The sequence below is a fragment of the Eriocheir sinensis genome, chromosome 30 (assembly GCF_024679095.1).
Source record: "Eriocheir sinensis breed Jianghai 21 chromosome 30, ASM2467909v1, whole genome shotgun sequence".
Lineage (NCBI taxonomy): Eukaryota > Metazoa > Arthropoda > Malacostraca > Decapoda > Varunidae > Eriocheir > Eriocheir sinensis.
The window spans coordinates 2,448,737-2,462,425 of NC_066538.1; the positions used below are offsets into that span (position 1 = coordinate 2,448,737).

Consider the following 13,689-nt stretch of genomic DNA (forward strand, 5'->3'; position numbering starts at 1 on the left):
ATTTACCTTCCCAAATAACATCCATTTCTAGACAGCCTTGAAATGGAGCAATTGTTTTCACTTGGGGTAATTCGGTAGGACACTTTACACCTTAAAATGCCATTACCTTTTCTAGTATGCTCTGAAATGCCCTGATATGCCATAGGGTGATCTGAATGACAGTGTGATACCTTGAGCAGTGAAACACCTCAGTATGCCCTGGTGTGCCCCTATATCACCAAGTAAGGCCCTGTGTGCCCCCTGTGTCCCTCTACTCCCCTGTGGCGTAGCGCTGGTGGGCGGGCCGGTCCAGCGTGGCCATGGTGGGCTGGGTGAGGAGGGCTTGCTGGTAGATAGCGGCGTGGAGGTACGGCTGAAGACCCTCGTAGCCTGGAGAAGGGAAGGTGGTGTTAGGCGTTTTTATTTATTTTTATTTTTTTATTTTTTTATTTTTTTGACAGCAAAGGAGACAGCTATTTTACCCTCCTTCTCTTTTTACCTCCCTACTCTTTTTACTATTTTCTTTCTCCCTTACTTCTTTCTTTCTTACTCCCTTATGTACATTCTTATTTCCTTTACTCCCCTCCTTCCGTCTCTAGTTCCTTCACTCTACGGCTCAAGGGCAACAAAAAAAGTGCAGAGAAAAAAAAAAAGCCCTCTACTCACCACTTATGACAGCAGAGATGGTAGAGAAAGAATAAGCTTTGATGGATAGAACGAGAGAAGAGAGAACAAAAATTAAAATGAATGAAATTGAAAAATAAATAAATGCATGCAATTAACAAAAAAAGTTAAAGGATGTGAATATATGAAATGAACATCACCATCATCAATCAATCAACTGGTAGGACACATTGTTTTGCCCGCCCCACAACACCAGGCCCTCCTCACAAGTCTCCATGCAGGCCCCTTCCTATCATGGGTACCTTCAGGCAGGATCTATTGACCTGCTCAAATACTGAACTCTGTGGGTGTTTCCTTGGCCTCCTCCTCCCAGGGTTGTGTCTTACAGAAACAGCCCAGTGAGCAGGGTTGGGTTCTGGGCAGCGTGTCACATGCCCGTACAGCCGGAGCTCGTGTTGAAGGACAATGCAGATGATAGGCTTTGTATCAATCTCATGGGGTGATCGCCAGTTCACGCAAAGTCATTCCAGTGATATCCCATGATCCTGCATAGGCTTTTATTACCAAAGGCATCAATCTGCCTCCTGAAGCCACTATTCAGTGTCCATGTCTCTCAGCCACACAGTAAGACAGGGAGCACAAGGGACTTATAGATCTGGCACAGATATCCACAACACCATATACTTGTGCTGGGCGAGTCCATAACACTGTGAGCCAGGCCAATCCGCTGTAAGACTTCTTGCCAAGACCCGCCATTGTTCTGAAATATGCTACCGAGGTGTGTGAACTTTTCTATGATATCCCTGCCCACCACTGTCACAACTGGCACACTGCCGGCACTACAAAAAGCAGACAATAATGAAATCAACAAAACACAACAGCAGCGCCACACCCACCCGTCACCATGGTCGGGGCCGCTGGGTAGATGCAGGGCTGGGAGGTGACGGGGATGGCCTGGGGGTGGTGCCCAGCCGCCGCCAGGGCCTGGGGAGTGGGCATGAAGTACTGGGGAGAGGGTGCCATGATGTACTGGGGGGCGGCGGGGGGTGCCATGGGGGTGCCACGGAGGAGCTGGCCGTTGGTCACCACACGCTGCACCGGGGAGCCATTCTGGAGGGTGCCTGGGGAGGGAGGGAGGGTTAGTGTGGGAGGAATGAGTGTTAAGAGGAAGGAATGGGTGGAGGGTAGTATATATATATATCTCTCTCTCTCTCTCTCTGTGGCTCACCTCGCTGGTCGTCAGTGCTCTGTGCCATCTTCTCCGTCACCAGGGGGGCTGCCATGCTGGGGTAGCCTGTCAACACAAGCTGGGGGGGGAGGAGCAGTGTGAGAGGGGGATGAGGTGAAGCAGGGGGGAGGTGGACAGGTATTAGGTCCCTATTCTTAACCCGGTAGCAGTGACGGGCCAAATTTGTGGCTTTACTCTTTACCAGCGATGGGCCAAATTTTTGCCATGATTTTAGCCCCCAAAAATAGATGATGCATAAACTGATCACAAATGCGCTGACATATATTATGAAATGGTGTGAGTGAGTGATGATTTTTCTAATTTTTCTCGCTTAGAGGGGCCCTTAAGAAACATGATCCCCGCAGCTACCGGGTTAATTTTCCTGTTAATCCACATAACATGACCTTTGCCTCTTCCAATCACACACACACACACACACACACACACACACACACACACACACACTGGCTGACTGGCTGGTGGTTATGAGTCCAGCATGCGATCAGACTGTAGGTGAATAGCACATTACCTCGGTGGGCGCCTTGAGGTGGTGGTGCGCAGTCTCCGAGGAGATGAAGGGCTGGTGGTGCATGCCGAGAAGAGTCGTCTGTTGGAGGGAGAGAGTTAGGAGAGAATGGAGAGACTTATTAGTAACTCTACTTTCTGTCGGGTATTGCTTATGGGTCTCTTTGTGGTGTGGGTGAGGAAGGGAAGGAGGAACAGAAAGGGTTAATATCTGTTGTTTTGGGATGTAATGAAAGGAAAGGAAGGAAGGAAAGGGATGAGAAATGAAGACAGTGATGAGTGAGTGATTAGTGAATTATTATCATTATTATTATTTTTTGTTCTTGTATGTGATTTTATATAGGAGGGATGTATATAATGTTTTTCAAGAGTGCTTATAAGAAAAAAAGGGGATATGGGATGGAGGAAAATAATGAATGAAGGTTTAGTGAATGCAGAAAAAGAAAGAAGAATGGAGAAAAGTTAAGAAAATAGTGAAGGAAGGATGAAAAAGAACAAAGAAGAGATATGAAAATAATGAAGGAAGGATTAGAGGATGCAGGGGAAAAAGAAGATGGAAAAAGAAAAGAGGCAAGGAAATAATGATTGAAGGAATAGAAAGAAACAGGAATAAAAAAAAGAATAAGAAAGAAAAGAAGTCAATTTAGCTTTTTTTTTTTTTTTGTGTGTGTGTGTGTGTGTGTGTGTGCGTATATGTGTGTGTGTGTATTTGTTACCTCAATGTGCTGTGTGTGCGTGGGCAAGGTCTGTGTGGGGTGTGTTGCGTGGTGTTGCAGCCCGTGTGTTCCGGCCGCCTTCCTCACCTGCGGCAACACCATCATGGGCTCGCTGCAACACAAAACACTAATTAGTCTTCCTTGCAACACTCCACACCTTGAAACACACACCTTTACCTGCTTGCAACACTTAATAATTGGCTTTCATCAGTGCAAACTCTCTAATTAATCTTCCTTGCAACACTCCACACCTTGCAACACACAACTTTATCTGCTTGCAATACTCACTAATTGTCTTTCATCAACACAAACTCTCTAATTAGTCTTCTCTGCAACACTATACCTTGGCACACACCTCTCTCTGCTTGCAACACTTTATAATTTGCTCTCAACACAACACAACACCTGCTTGCAACATTCATTAATTTACTCTCATCAACACAAACTCTCTAATTGATCGTCTTTGCAACACACCACACAACACTTCTTAACTTACTTTCATCAACACACTAATTGGTTCTCCATGCAACACTAATTACCTTAACACACATCTTAATTAACCTGCTTGCAACACTTATTAATATGCTCTCATCAACACAAACTCTCTAATTGATCGTCTTTGCAACACACTACACAACACTTTTTAACTTACTTTCATCCACACACTAACTGGTTCTCCGTGCAACACTAATAGCCTTAACACATATCTTAATTAACCTGCTTGCAACACTTATTCATTTGCTCTCATTAACGCAAACACATTAATTGGTTTTCGTTGCAACACTAAATTTCTTCGTACACATCTTAACAGGCTTGCAACACTCATTAGTTCACTCTTGTCAACACACACACACACACACACACACACACACACACACACCTATCAGAATATGTGCCAAGAACTAAGTGATAAGATTGCTTGACGGGAGGAAAATTGTGCAAGAACAGAAACGGATAAGCCAGAGAAAAGCAAGAAAATGATAAAGGAAATGGAAGGAAATGGAATGAATGAATGAATGAATGAATGGATGGATGGAGGAAAAAAAAAGGAGGAAGGAAAAATACATTAAAAAATATTAGTTAGTGAAAAAAACTGAGGAATGTGATGCAAATTAACAAGAACAACAACAACAGCACAGGAAACCAGACCCCCCCTACACCGGATATGGCTAAAAAAAAGAAAAGAATATCAAGAAGAAAGACTCTGAGAGCAAACACATTTCCTCTCTCTCTCTCTCTCTCTCTCTCTCTCTCTCTCTCTCTCTCTCTCTCTCTCTCTCTCTCTCTCTCTCTCTCTCTCTCTCTCTCTCTCTCTCTCTCTCTCTCTCTCTCTCTCTCTCTCATTCCTTTTTTACAAGCAGATTTACCTCCTCATTATTTTTTTTAGAATTATTTCCTCTCTGTCTCTACTAATCAATCTATCTACCTACCTATTTATCTATCTATCTTTCTTTCTATATATCTGTCTACCTATCTATCTATCTGTCTCTCTCTCACCCCGTCAGCGTGAGGTGCGGCAGGTAGGCTGGGTTGGTCGAGCCGGGCGCCGCGCTAATCATGTGTCTTCCCAACGCCTTCTTTTGCTGGTACTCCTCCCTGTTCTTCACCGGCTTGGCCCAGTTCACCTCAAGCTCGCAGCCGTCCACCACTCGCCCTGAAAAATACATATAAATTACAACTCGCCCTGCAACACACACACACACACACACACACCGCTCCGATAGCTCACTGGTTGAAGCTCTGCGCAGTCACGCTTGCGGCTTCGCTGTCCGGCAGGCAGGGGTTCGAGTCCCCGCTGAGCAGGCCGAGATTTTTCCGCTGATTAGGAGCAGTTACTGTCCCCCCTGGAGCAAGGGGAGTGGTGTGTGTGGTGCGTGAAGGTCCCGGTGCAGCCGTTTCAAATTACTGCCGTTTCAAATTACTCCCTGTTTACTGGTGAAACACCCGTGCAGCTCACCACGGCCTTAGCAGTCACTTCCTTGCTGCACGTAAACGCGGCTCATCGACGCGTTTACACCATGGAGTTCTCTATTGAAATGGACGAGGTGGAAGAGTTTCTGCGGTAAAAAAATATCCAGTGCATGTTGGAAACGACAAGGGAAAAAAAGCAAATTTTCGAAGGGAGTGTCGGGCATTCGTTATCCAAGGCGACTGTCTAAAACTTGTCCATAAGCCGAACAGGAGAGATTTAACAGGTGAGTAGTCTATTCGTGTAGAAACGAGAAGCGAAATGGTGTAATGGCCTATAGTTTAATAATTTTACATATGATTGCAGAAATTCGCTTCCTTCAGGTGATTTAAGGATCGCCAATACCAGCTCAACATTGTGCTGGCCAGCCACCGAGGAGCTGGTGACAGCGACGTCTGTGTGTACTGTTGTTAGTTTTTTAATTGCATTGTTTCTTTTTATAGATCTACAGTCCAGGCCTCCATGACGTTTTCACCATTCAAGATGTTATATGGCCGAGAACCTGTCCTTCCCATCAATGTGGACCACGAGTTCGCTGACTGCACCTCCGATCCTGACGATCCTGAATTTGAGGAGTCTGACTTCCATGCTACTCTCTCAAAGCTCGAAATATTACAGGTATTTTCTTTTCATGCAAGAGGGAGTAGCTGTATACATATATATATATATATATATATATATATATATATATATATATATATATATATATATATATATATAGATATATATATATATATATATATATATATATATATATATATAATGTAATATTTATATAGACTAATCAATAATAATATTATGTTACTACAAGAGTATTTTATCTTACAGGATGTTGTTTTCAAGAAAGCTGATGCCAACATTGAGCGAGCTCAGGAAAAACAGCAAGCTGATTTTGCAGAGAGGCGATACAAACAAAAGAATTTCATCGTGGGTGACAAGGTGTTGCGTTACAACCTCCGCAGAGCCGACAGAAAAGGAGGCAAGCAAACCGATCCGTGGGATGGTCCCCACGAGGTGGCTCTAGTTTGCGAGAAGGGGCTGTACTGTCTCATTAATGCATCCACGAAAGTCATCTCAAGACGGAAGTGAACGGATGCAACCTGAAGCCCTTCTTCGAACGCACTCCAGAAGCTTTACCACCGACTCCCTCAGTTATATACGTCATCTCCGCCATCTCCAAGTGTCCAAATAGTCGGGGTTCAGCGAGAGGAGATTACTTACAAGTTCTCTCCATTGACGGTTGCAACTCAGAGAGCAATCTGCAACAACTCTGGTGGACGTCTGGTATTCAAGAAAATATCAGGTCCATCCGGAAAAAAATAAGACCTTCAAAAACACCAACGAACCTCTTGCCGTTAAAGCAATTGAAGGTGACGGAAATTGTCTTTTCCGTGCATTGCCATGCATATGCCATCACTGGAGAAGAGGACCAACACGACGTTGTCAGAAGCTTGATATGTGGCTTCATTGCCAGCACTGAAGACATCAAAGTTGAATCAGTTCGTCAGAATAAAGTTTGGGGAACAAAAACAGAGATGTTAGCAGCAGCCAACATGTTCCATGTGAATGTATGTGTGTGGGCAAAGTTCAGTTCTATGCACACATGGCACATACACATAGGCCGAAATGCAGAGTAGTAAACGAGTCATTGTACCTCGACAATGAAGCAGGCAACCATTTTAATGTAGTTATTCGTGTGTAATGTACACATGATTAGTGATTAGCTCTTGGATGGGAGACAACATTAATGTACTGTAGTGTGATTACTGATTAGTTTTTGTATGGGAGTCAACATCAATAAATCTTTTTCATCCAATAATGTGAGTCACTTCAACCTGACGGGGAGTCATATGAAACCAGTTTCAGTTGACTGGGGAGTGCTATCTAACTAGTTTCAATTGACTAGTTTCAAGAGACTCCGGGAGTTATATCTAAGGGGAGTATCCTGAAAAGTCTACATCGGCAGTGCCCAGAGATCGACTATAATGAGCCTTGCTCTTGTCGGGAGGGTACTTGTTCGTGATCAGTCCGTGGGTGAATTACACATGTCCCAGCATTAAACACCACAGTTCCCCCTCAACTCACCGTCCAGCGCCGCCTTCACACTCTCAGCCTTCTCCCTGGAGTTGAAGTGCACGAACGCGTAGTCCTTCTGCTTCTTTACGCGGTCCACCCCGCTCGCAATGTCCTCACACATGCTCCTGATGTCCTCCTCCGTGGTGCGCAGAGCCAGGTTCCTTATGTAGAGCACGCGGACCTGTGGAAACGAGGGAATAAGTGTTAGAGGCGTTTCCAAAGGTGTGCGTTGGTAGGAGAGATAGACGATTGAATGTTAGTGAGATAAAAGGTCGTGATGTGTATCTTGTGTACCTGTGGAAGCGTGGAAATAGGTGTTAGAGGTGTTTCCAAAGGTGTGTATTGCTAGAAAAGATATAAAAGTGAATGAAGAGGAATTACTGAGTTTTTTGAAAGGTATATATTGCTGAAGAATGTCTATAATGGTGGTGTTTGAGAGGTTTAATGTGTTGGCAAGATGATCATTAACACTACACACCACCACTACCACTAACACTGCTCTCCTCTATCTCTCTTTCCAATCATCCTCTGCACCACCTCTCACATCTTTAACCAACCTTCCCCTTCATGATTTTACTCTTTCTACCTCTTCTCTAACCTGCCATCACTAACCTGACCAACTAACCAGGGAAAGCACATCACCACCATCACCACCACCATCACCACCACTTTTCCACCGTATCACCGTCGCCTCTAACACACTTGATAAGGCAGTTGATTAATTCGACCGCCATTTCCTTCTACGTTACCATCACTTTTCTTTCCTCTCATTTCTTTCCTCTTTCTCGCTATTTCAGTTCCCCTGGTGGTGGTTGGCGGTGGTGGTGGTGGTGTTAAGTGGTTGGTGTTGGTGTTGGTGGTGGTGAATTAGTGGAAATGGTGTTGATTATGCAGATATCTTGAGATTAGATAAGGCGAGGCACGCCGGCATGATCGCTGCGTGACGCCGTGCATGCAAGGCCCTGGGAACCTGCTACTGCTGCCACTGATACTACTACTACTACTACTACTACTACTACTACTACTACTACTACTACTACTACTCTCTCTCTCTCTCTCTCTCTCTCTCTCTCTCTCTCTCTCTCTCTCTCTCTTCATAAATTCATAACGTCAATTCCTGTTCTTCCGGTTTTATGATAAATTTAATTCTTATCTTTTATCGTCAAGGGTGTGTCTTATCGAAGGGGAGGGGAGAAGGGGAAAGTGGGAGGGAAAGGAATGAGTGGAGAGGAAGGGGAGTAAGGAATGGGTGAAAGGAATAGGAGGAAGGAAAAGGAACGAAGGGAATGGCGAAGAGGGCGAAGGGAGTGGAGGGGAGAGTGAAGGTGAAGAGATAGGGGGTATGGGATGGGTGAAGGGAAGGGATGGGTGAAAGGAAAGGGATGAAGGGGATGGGGAGGAGAAATGGGAGAGAGAGGAAGGAAAGGGAAGGGAATGCAAGGGGTGTGGTAAGTGAGGGAGGGAGAGAGAGAGGATTGGAAAAGGTACGAGAGACAGAGATGGATGGATAGATAGAAAGATAGTGTGAGAGAGAGAGAGAGAGAGAGAGAGAGAGAGAGAGAGAGAGAGAGAGAGAGAGAGAGAGAGAGAGAGAGAGAGAGAGAGAGAGAGAGAGAGAGAGAGAGAGAGAGAGAGAGAGAGAGAGAGAGAGAGAGAGAGAGAGAGAGAGAGAGAGAGAGAGAGAGAGGTAATCCGCCAGGTGAGTGAGAACGTTAATTAGTGGCAGGTGAGATGCGCTAATTCCGAGAAGAGATAAGAATGACAAGATAAAACGAGGAAGGGACAAGATGCTCTCACACTCCCTCCTCCCAAAATGAGTTACGAAATGTTTGCAAAATATGTACATGCAAAAATTAACATACGCGATTACTAATATACTAAAGAAAACAATTAGAGATAGATAGATAGATAGAAAGAGAGATGGACAGGTACAAATGGATACACAGGCACACAGACAGGTAAGACTACACAGGTGGTCTAGAGGTACGCAGAGGTAACAGAGTGAGGCAGGTAGGCAATCAAGGTACAAAACACAGGTACAAAGGAACATACAGGTACACGAATGAGGTAGGTAAGTAGATAGATAGAGAGCACAAACAGGGGTGATTGCAAAGATATTAAAGAAAGCAGTTAAAGATAGATAGATAGAGATAAGTGGATAGATGGATAGACATTGAAAACAGATATACAGGTACACAAATAAAGTACATAAGTAAGAGTCAAAGATACACAGGTGAGTTACAGGTACACAAAGACAGTATAAGAGAAAAAGAAAGAGAAAGGAGACAGGTGAAGTAACAACACACAGGTACACAAGTAATCTACAGGTACAAACAGACATACAGGTACACATAATGGGAACAGAAGTGACAGGTAGGGTACACAGGTGCTTCAGAGGTACACACAGGCAACGAGGTAGAGAAAGAGAGCAGGCAGGTGAGGTACAAGGACACACACACACACACACACACACACACACACACACACACACACACACACACACACACAGGTAATAAGAGAGAGAGAGAAAGGAGGCATTTAAGGTACAAGAACACAGGTATATGTACAAAGCTATGCACAGGTACACCCACAGATCATGAGTGACAGGTAAACGTATGCAGGTGATCAAGAGGTAACACAGGTAACACAGGTAGGCAGGTAGGCAGCGAGGCACAAAGGGGAGGAGGTGGCGGGCGAGATATCATAAAACAGAGGCTTTGTTTCACCTTGTCACCCTTATCATGGCTTGCAGATAGCGCCCCGCCCACCCTCCCTCCCTCCCTCGCACCCACCCTCCCCTATATCTATTACACCCTCCCCCCTTAACTCTCTTTCTCTCCCTCCCTCACACCTATTATTCCCTCCCCCTCAACTCTCTCTCCCTCCCTGACTCCCTCACACTTTCCCTGAGAATCTTACACCCTTCCTCCCTTCCTAAAACCTTCTCTCCCTTATACACTTCCTTCCTCCTACTCTCCCTCCTTCAACCTTACTCACACCCTCTCTCCCTCCCACTTGCTCCGCCCACCCTCCCTCCCTGACATTACACCTTTCCTCCCTTCCTAATATCCTCCCTTTCTCCCTCCCACCCTCATACGTTATCTCCCTTCCACTTCCTCCCTCACATTCACCCTTACTTACACCCCTTTTATGCCCACCCTCACACTCTCTCTCCCTCCCTCCCTCCCTCTCTCCCTCCCTCACTGACTCACTCACTCATCCCCCTTTCCCTCCCTCCCTCCCTAATAATGTCCCTCTCACACCTTCACCCACCCTTAACTCTCTCTCTCTTTCTCCCTCTCTCCCTATCTCTCTCCCTATCATTCATTCACGCCCACTCTTATATATTTCACGATTATATTCCCTTTTGTTTCTCTCTCTCTCTCTCTCTCTCTCTCGCACGTTTTTTTCGTATTAAATATTACGAATAATAAAAAAAACATTAAAACACCCGAACGTAAACTAACAAATAAACAAACAAACAAAAAAATAAAACAAGATAGATGAACGATTAACAAAAACTTCAATAAAAAATAAAAACAAAAAATATAAGTACAAAAAAATCTATAACGACTTTTCTTTTTTTTCTTCAGTATTTAATAAAGGAGATTGAGAAGGTCAAATCTGACTCCCAAATCTTCTTAACTGATAAGAACGGAAGGCGAGGAAGATAGGAGGAGGAGGAGGAAGAGGAGGAGGAGGAGGAGGAAGAGGGTGGTGTCATAATTATTCTCAGCTCGTAATTCTAAGTACTGGAGAAGGAAGAAGAAGAAGAAGAAGAAGAAGAAGAAGAAGAAGAGGAGGAGGAGGAGGAATACATAGGAATACATAGGAGGAAGGAGGAAGGAGGAGGAGGAGGAATACATAGGAGGAAGGAGGAAGGAGGAGGAGGAGGGAGGGAAGTGTAGTTTCTGAAAGTAATGAGAATGGAAAGAAGGAAAGAAAGAGATGAAGAGTAAAGAAAGGAAGAAAACATGGAAGAGGTGGACAAGTTGGAAAAGGAAGAAAAGGAACAAAAGAAAAAAAAATGCGAAGGAGAAAGAGAAGAGAGGAAGAAGAAAAAAAAGACAAAGGAGAAGGAAAAAGAAAAGATAGCAAGGGATCAAGAGGAGGAGGAGGAGGAGGAGGAAAAGAAGGAAAAAGAAAAGAAGAAAAAGAAAATGCTGATAATAGAATAGAAAAATAAATGAGGAAAGAAAAATAAGAAGAAAAAAGAAAAAATGCAAAAAAAAATTAATACCAACAAGAGAGAGAGAGAGAGAGAGAGAGAGAGAGAGAGAGAACAATAGACTCAACAAACAAGAACAAGAGTAAACAACAACAATAAAGACGAGAACAAACAAACGAACGCATATTCAAAAGTGTTTATGAGGAGGTTTTTTTTTTATATCTTTCTCTTATGCGCAGAAAGCAATGAAGGAGGAGGAGGAGGAGGAGGAGGAGGAGGAGGAAGAGGAGGAGGAAGAGGAAGAGGAAATGATGAAAGACAAAATCACAGGAAAAAAGATTAGAAGAGGAAGAGGAAGAAGAAGGCAAAAAAAAAAGATTCGAAAGATTGACTAAGAAGATGAGAATGAGGGTGAAGGAGGAGGAGGAGAAGGAGGAGGAGGAGGAAGGAATATTAGAGGAAAAGAAGGAAGACGAGGAGGAAAAGAAAGAGAAAAAAGAAAAGAATACGAAAGAACGAATGAATAAGAAGAAGGATAAGGAAGATGAAGGAAGAGAAAAAGGAGGAGAAAGAAAGATAAGGAAAAGAATTAGAGGAAAAGGAGGAAGAGGAAGAAGAAAGGAAGAAAGAAAAAAACACGAAAAAGGGATTAAATAACGATAGAGACAATGAAAACAAAGAAAAATAAGAAAACGAGGAAGAAGAAACAGAAGAAGGATAAGAAAAAGAGGAAGAAGACGAAAACTAATAAGATGAAGATGAAGAACAAGAACAAAAACAAGAGGAAGAAGAAGAAGAAGACGAAGAAAAGGAAAAAGAAGAAGAAGAAGAAGAAGAAGAAAAAAGGAAGAAGACAAAAATTAAGATGAAGATGAAAAAGAACAAGAACAAAAACAAGAGGAAGAAGAAGAAGAAGACGAAGAAAGAAGAAGAAAAAAAAGAAGAAGAGAAGAAGAAGAAGAAAAAAGGAAGAAGACAAAAATTAAGATGAAGATGAAAAAGAACAAGAACAAAAACAAGAGGAAGAAGAAGAAGAAGACGAAGAAAAAAGAAGAAGAAGAAGAAGAGAAGAAGAAGAAGAAAAAAGGAAGAATACAAAAATTAAGATGAAGATGAAAAAGAACAAGAACAAAAACAAGTGGAAGAAGAAGAAGAAAACGAAGAAAGAAGAAGAAAAAAAAGAAGAAGAAGAAGAAAAAAAAGGAAGAAGACAAAAATTAAGATGAAGATGAAAAAGAACAAGAACAAAAACAAGAGGAAGAAGAAGAAGACGACGAAGAAAAAAGAAGAAGAAGAAGAAGAAGAAGAAGAAGAAGTCATGGAAGGAGAGATAAGAGGTTGGACTTGGCACATTTACAGTGTTTAAGAGATTTATCACTTTTTATGACACTGACATTTAACGGCCGATTTTAATACATGTCTCATTCCTGTTCTCATTAGATTTCTCAGTACTTACACACGGAAGCTGAAGAAAACGGAGAGTGGATAGCAAATAGAAAATGGGACTGAGATTGAACGTAATAGTAGTAGTAAAAGTAGTAGTAGTAGTAGTAGTAGTAGTAGTAGTAGTAGTAGTAGTAACGATAACACTACTACTACTACTACTACTACTACTACTACTGTAATGAGAGAGAGAGAGAGAGAGAGAGAGAGAGAGAGAGAGAGAGAGAGAGAGAGAGAGAGAGAGAGAGAGAGAGAGAGAGAGAATATACAAATAAGGTTTAGAGAATACCATAACCATACCCCCCTTCCTTCTCTCTCTCTCTCTCTCTCTCTCTCTCTCTCTCTCTCTCTCTCTCTCTCTCTCTCTCTCTCTCTCTCTCTCTCTCTCTCTCTCTCTCTCTCTCTCTCCTCCTCCTCCTCCTCCTCCTCTCCCTCCTCCTCCTCCTCCTGCTATACTTAGATAGATGGAAGAAATGGAAGAGGAAGAAAGAAGGAAAACGAAACATTAAAGGAAAAAAACGTGAAAATTTTGATAAATATAGGAGGAAAGTAAGAAGGGAGGAGAGGAAAAAATGAAAGAGGAATTACAGGAAAGAGAGAGAGAAAGGAAAGGGAGGAGTGATATGTGAATGGAGGGAGGAGGAAAGTGACGAGAGGAAGTGGAGGAGGGAGGTAGGAAGAGCGAGGGAGAGGGAGGGAGACAAACAGAATGATAAAAGAAAGGGAGGAAGGAGAAGAAGGTAAAAGGGGGGGGGGGGAGAAAGAAGAGGGAAATCCAGGGAAGAAGAAATCGGAAAACAGGAGGATGGAGGAAGGTAAGAGGAAGAAGGAAGGAAGGAAGGAAGGAAGGAAGGAGAAGGAAGAGGAGGGAGGAAGGAGGAGGATGAAGGAAAGAAGGAAGGAAGGAAGGAAGGTAGGAAAAGGAAGAGGAGGGAGGAAGGAGGAGGAAGAAGGAAAGAAG

General features: G+C 43.4%; 1 protein-coding gene and 1 long non-coding RNA gene across 3 annotated transcripts in view; both read right to left on the reverse strand.

Annotated features, from left to right (window-relative positions):
• Positions 1–6: 6 nt before the first annotated feature.
• Positions 7–13,689, reverse strand: part of LOC127005444 (probable RNA-binding protein 46) — a 15,142-nt gene continuing 1,459 nt past the window's right edge. Inside the window, exons 2-8 of one of the 2 annotated variants that reach the window (XM_050874326.1) lie at positions 7,127–7,298; positions 4,570–4,726; positions 3,160–3,184; positions 2,361–2,438; positions 1,832–1,910; positions 1,500–1,724; positions 7–369 (exon numbers count right to left, since the gene is read on the reverse strand). In XM_050874326.1, the coding sequence (XP_050730283.1) occupies positions 251–369; positions 1,500–1,724; positions 1,832–1,910; positions 2,361–2,438; positions 3,160–3,184; positions 4,570–4,726; positions 7,127–7,298 (855 nt within the window). In that variant the 3' untranslated portion in view covers positions 7–250. Of the gene's footprint in view, positions 370–1,499; positions 1,725–1,831; positions 1,911–2,360; positions 2,439–3,072; positions 3,185–4,569; positions 4,727–7,126; positions 7,299–13,689 lie in introns of both variants that reach the window. The other variant, XM_050874325.1, reaches the window with a different exon arrangement.
• Positions 3,513–4,562, reverse strand: LOC127005454 (uncharacterized). The gene is made up of 2 exons (XR_007758555.1): positions 3,790–4,562; positions 3,513–3,633 (listed from the first exon to the last, which is right to left on the reverse strand). It is a non-coding gene; the product is annotated as an uncharacterized LOC127005454 (long non-coding RNA).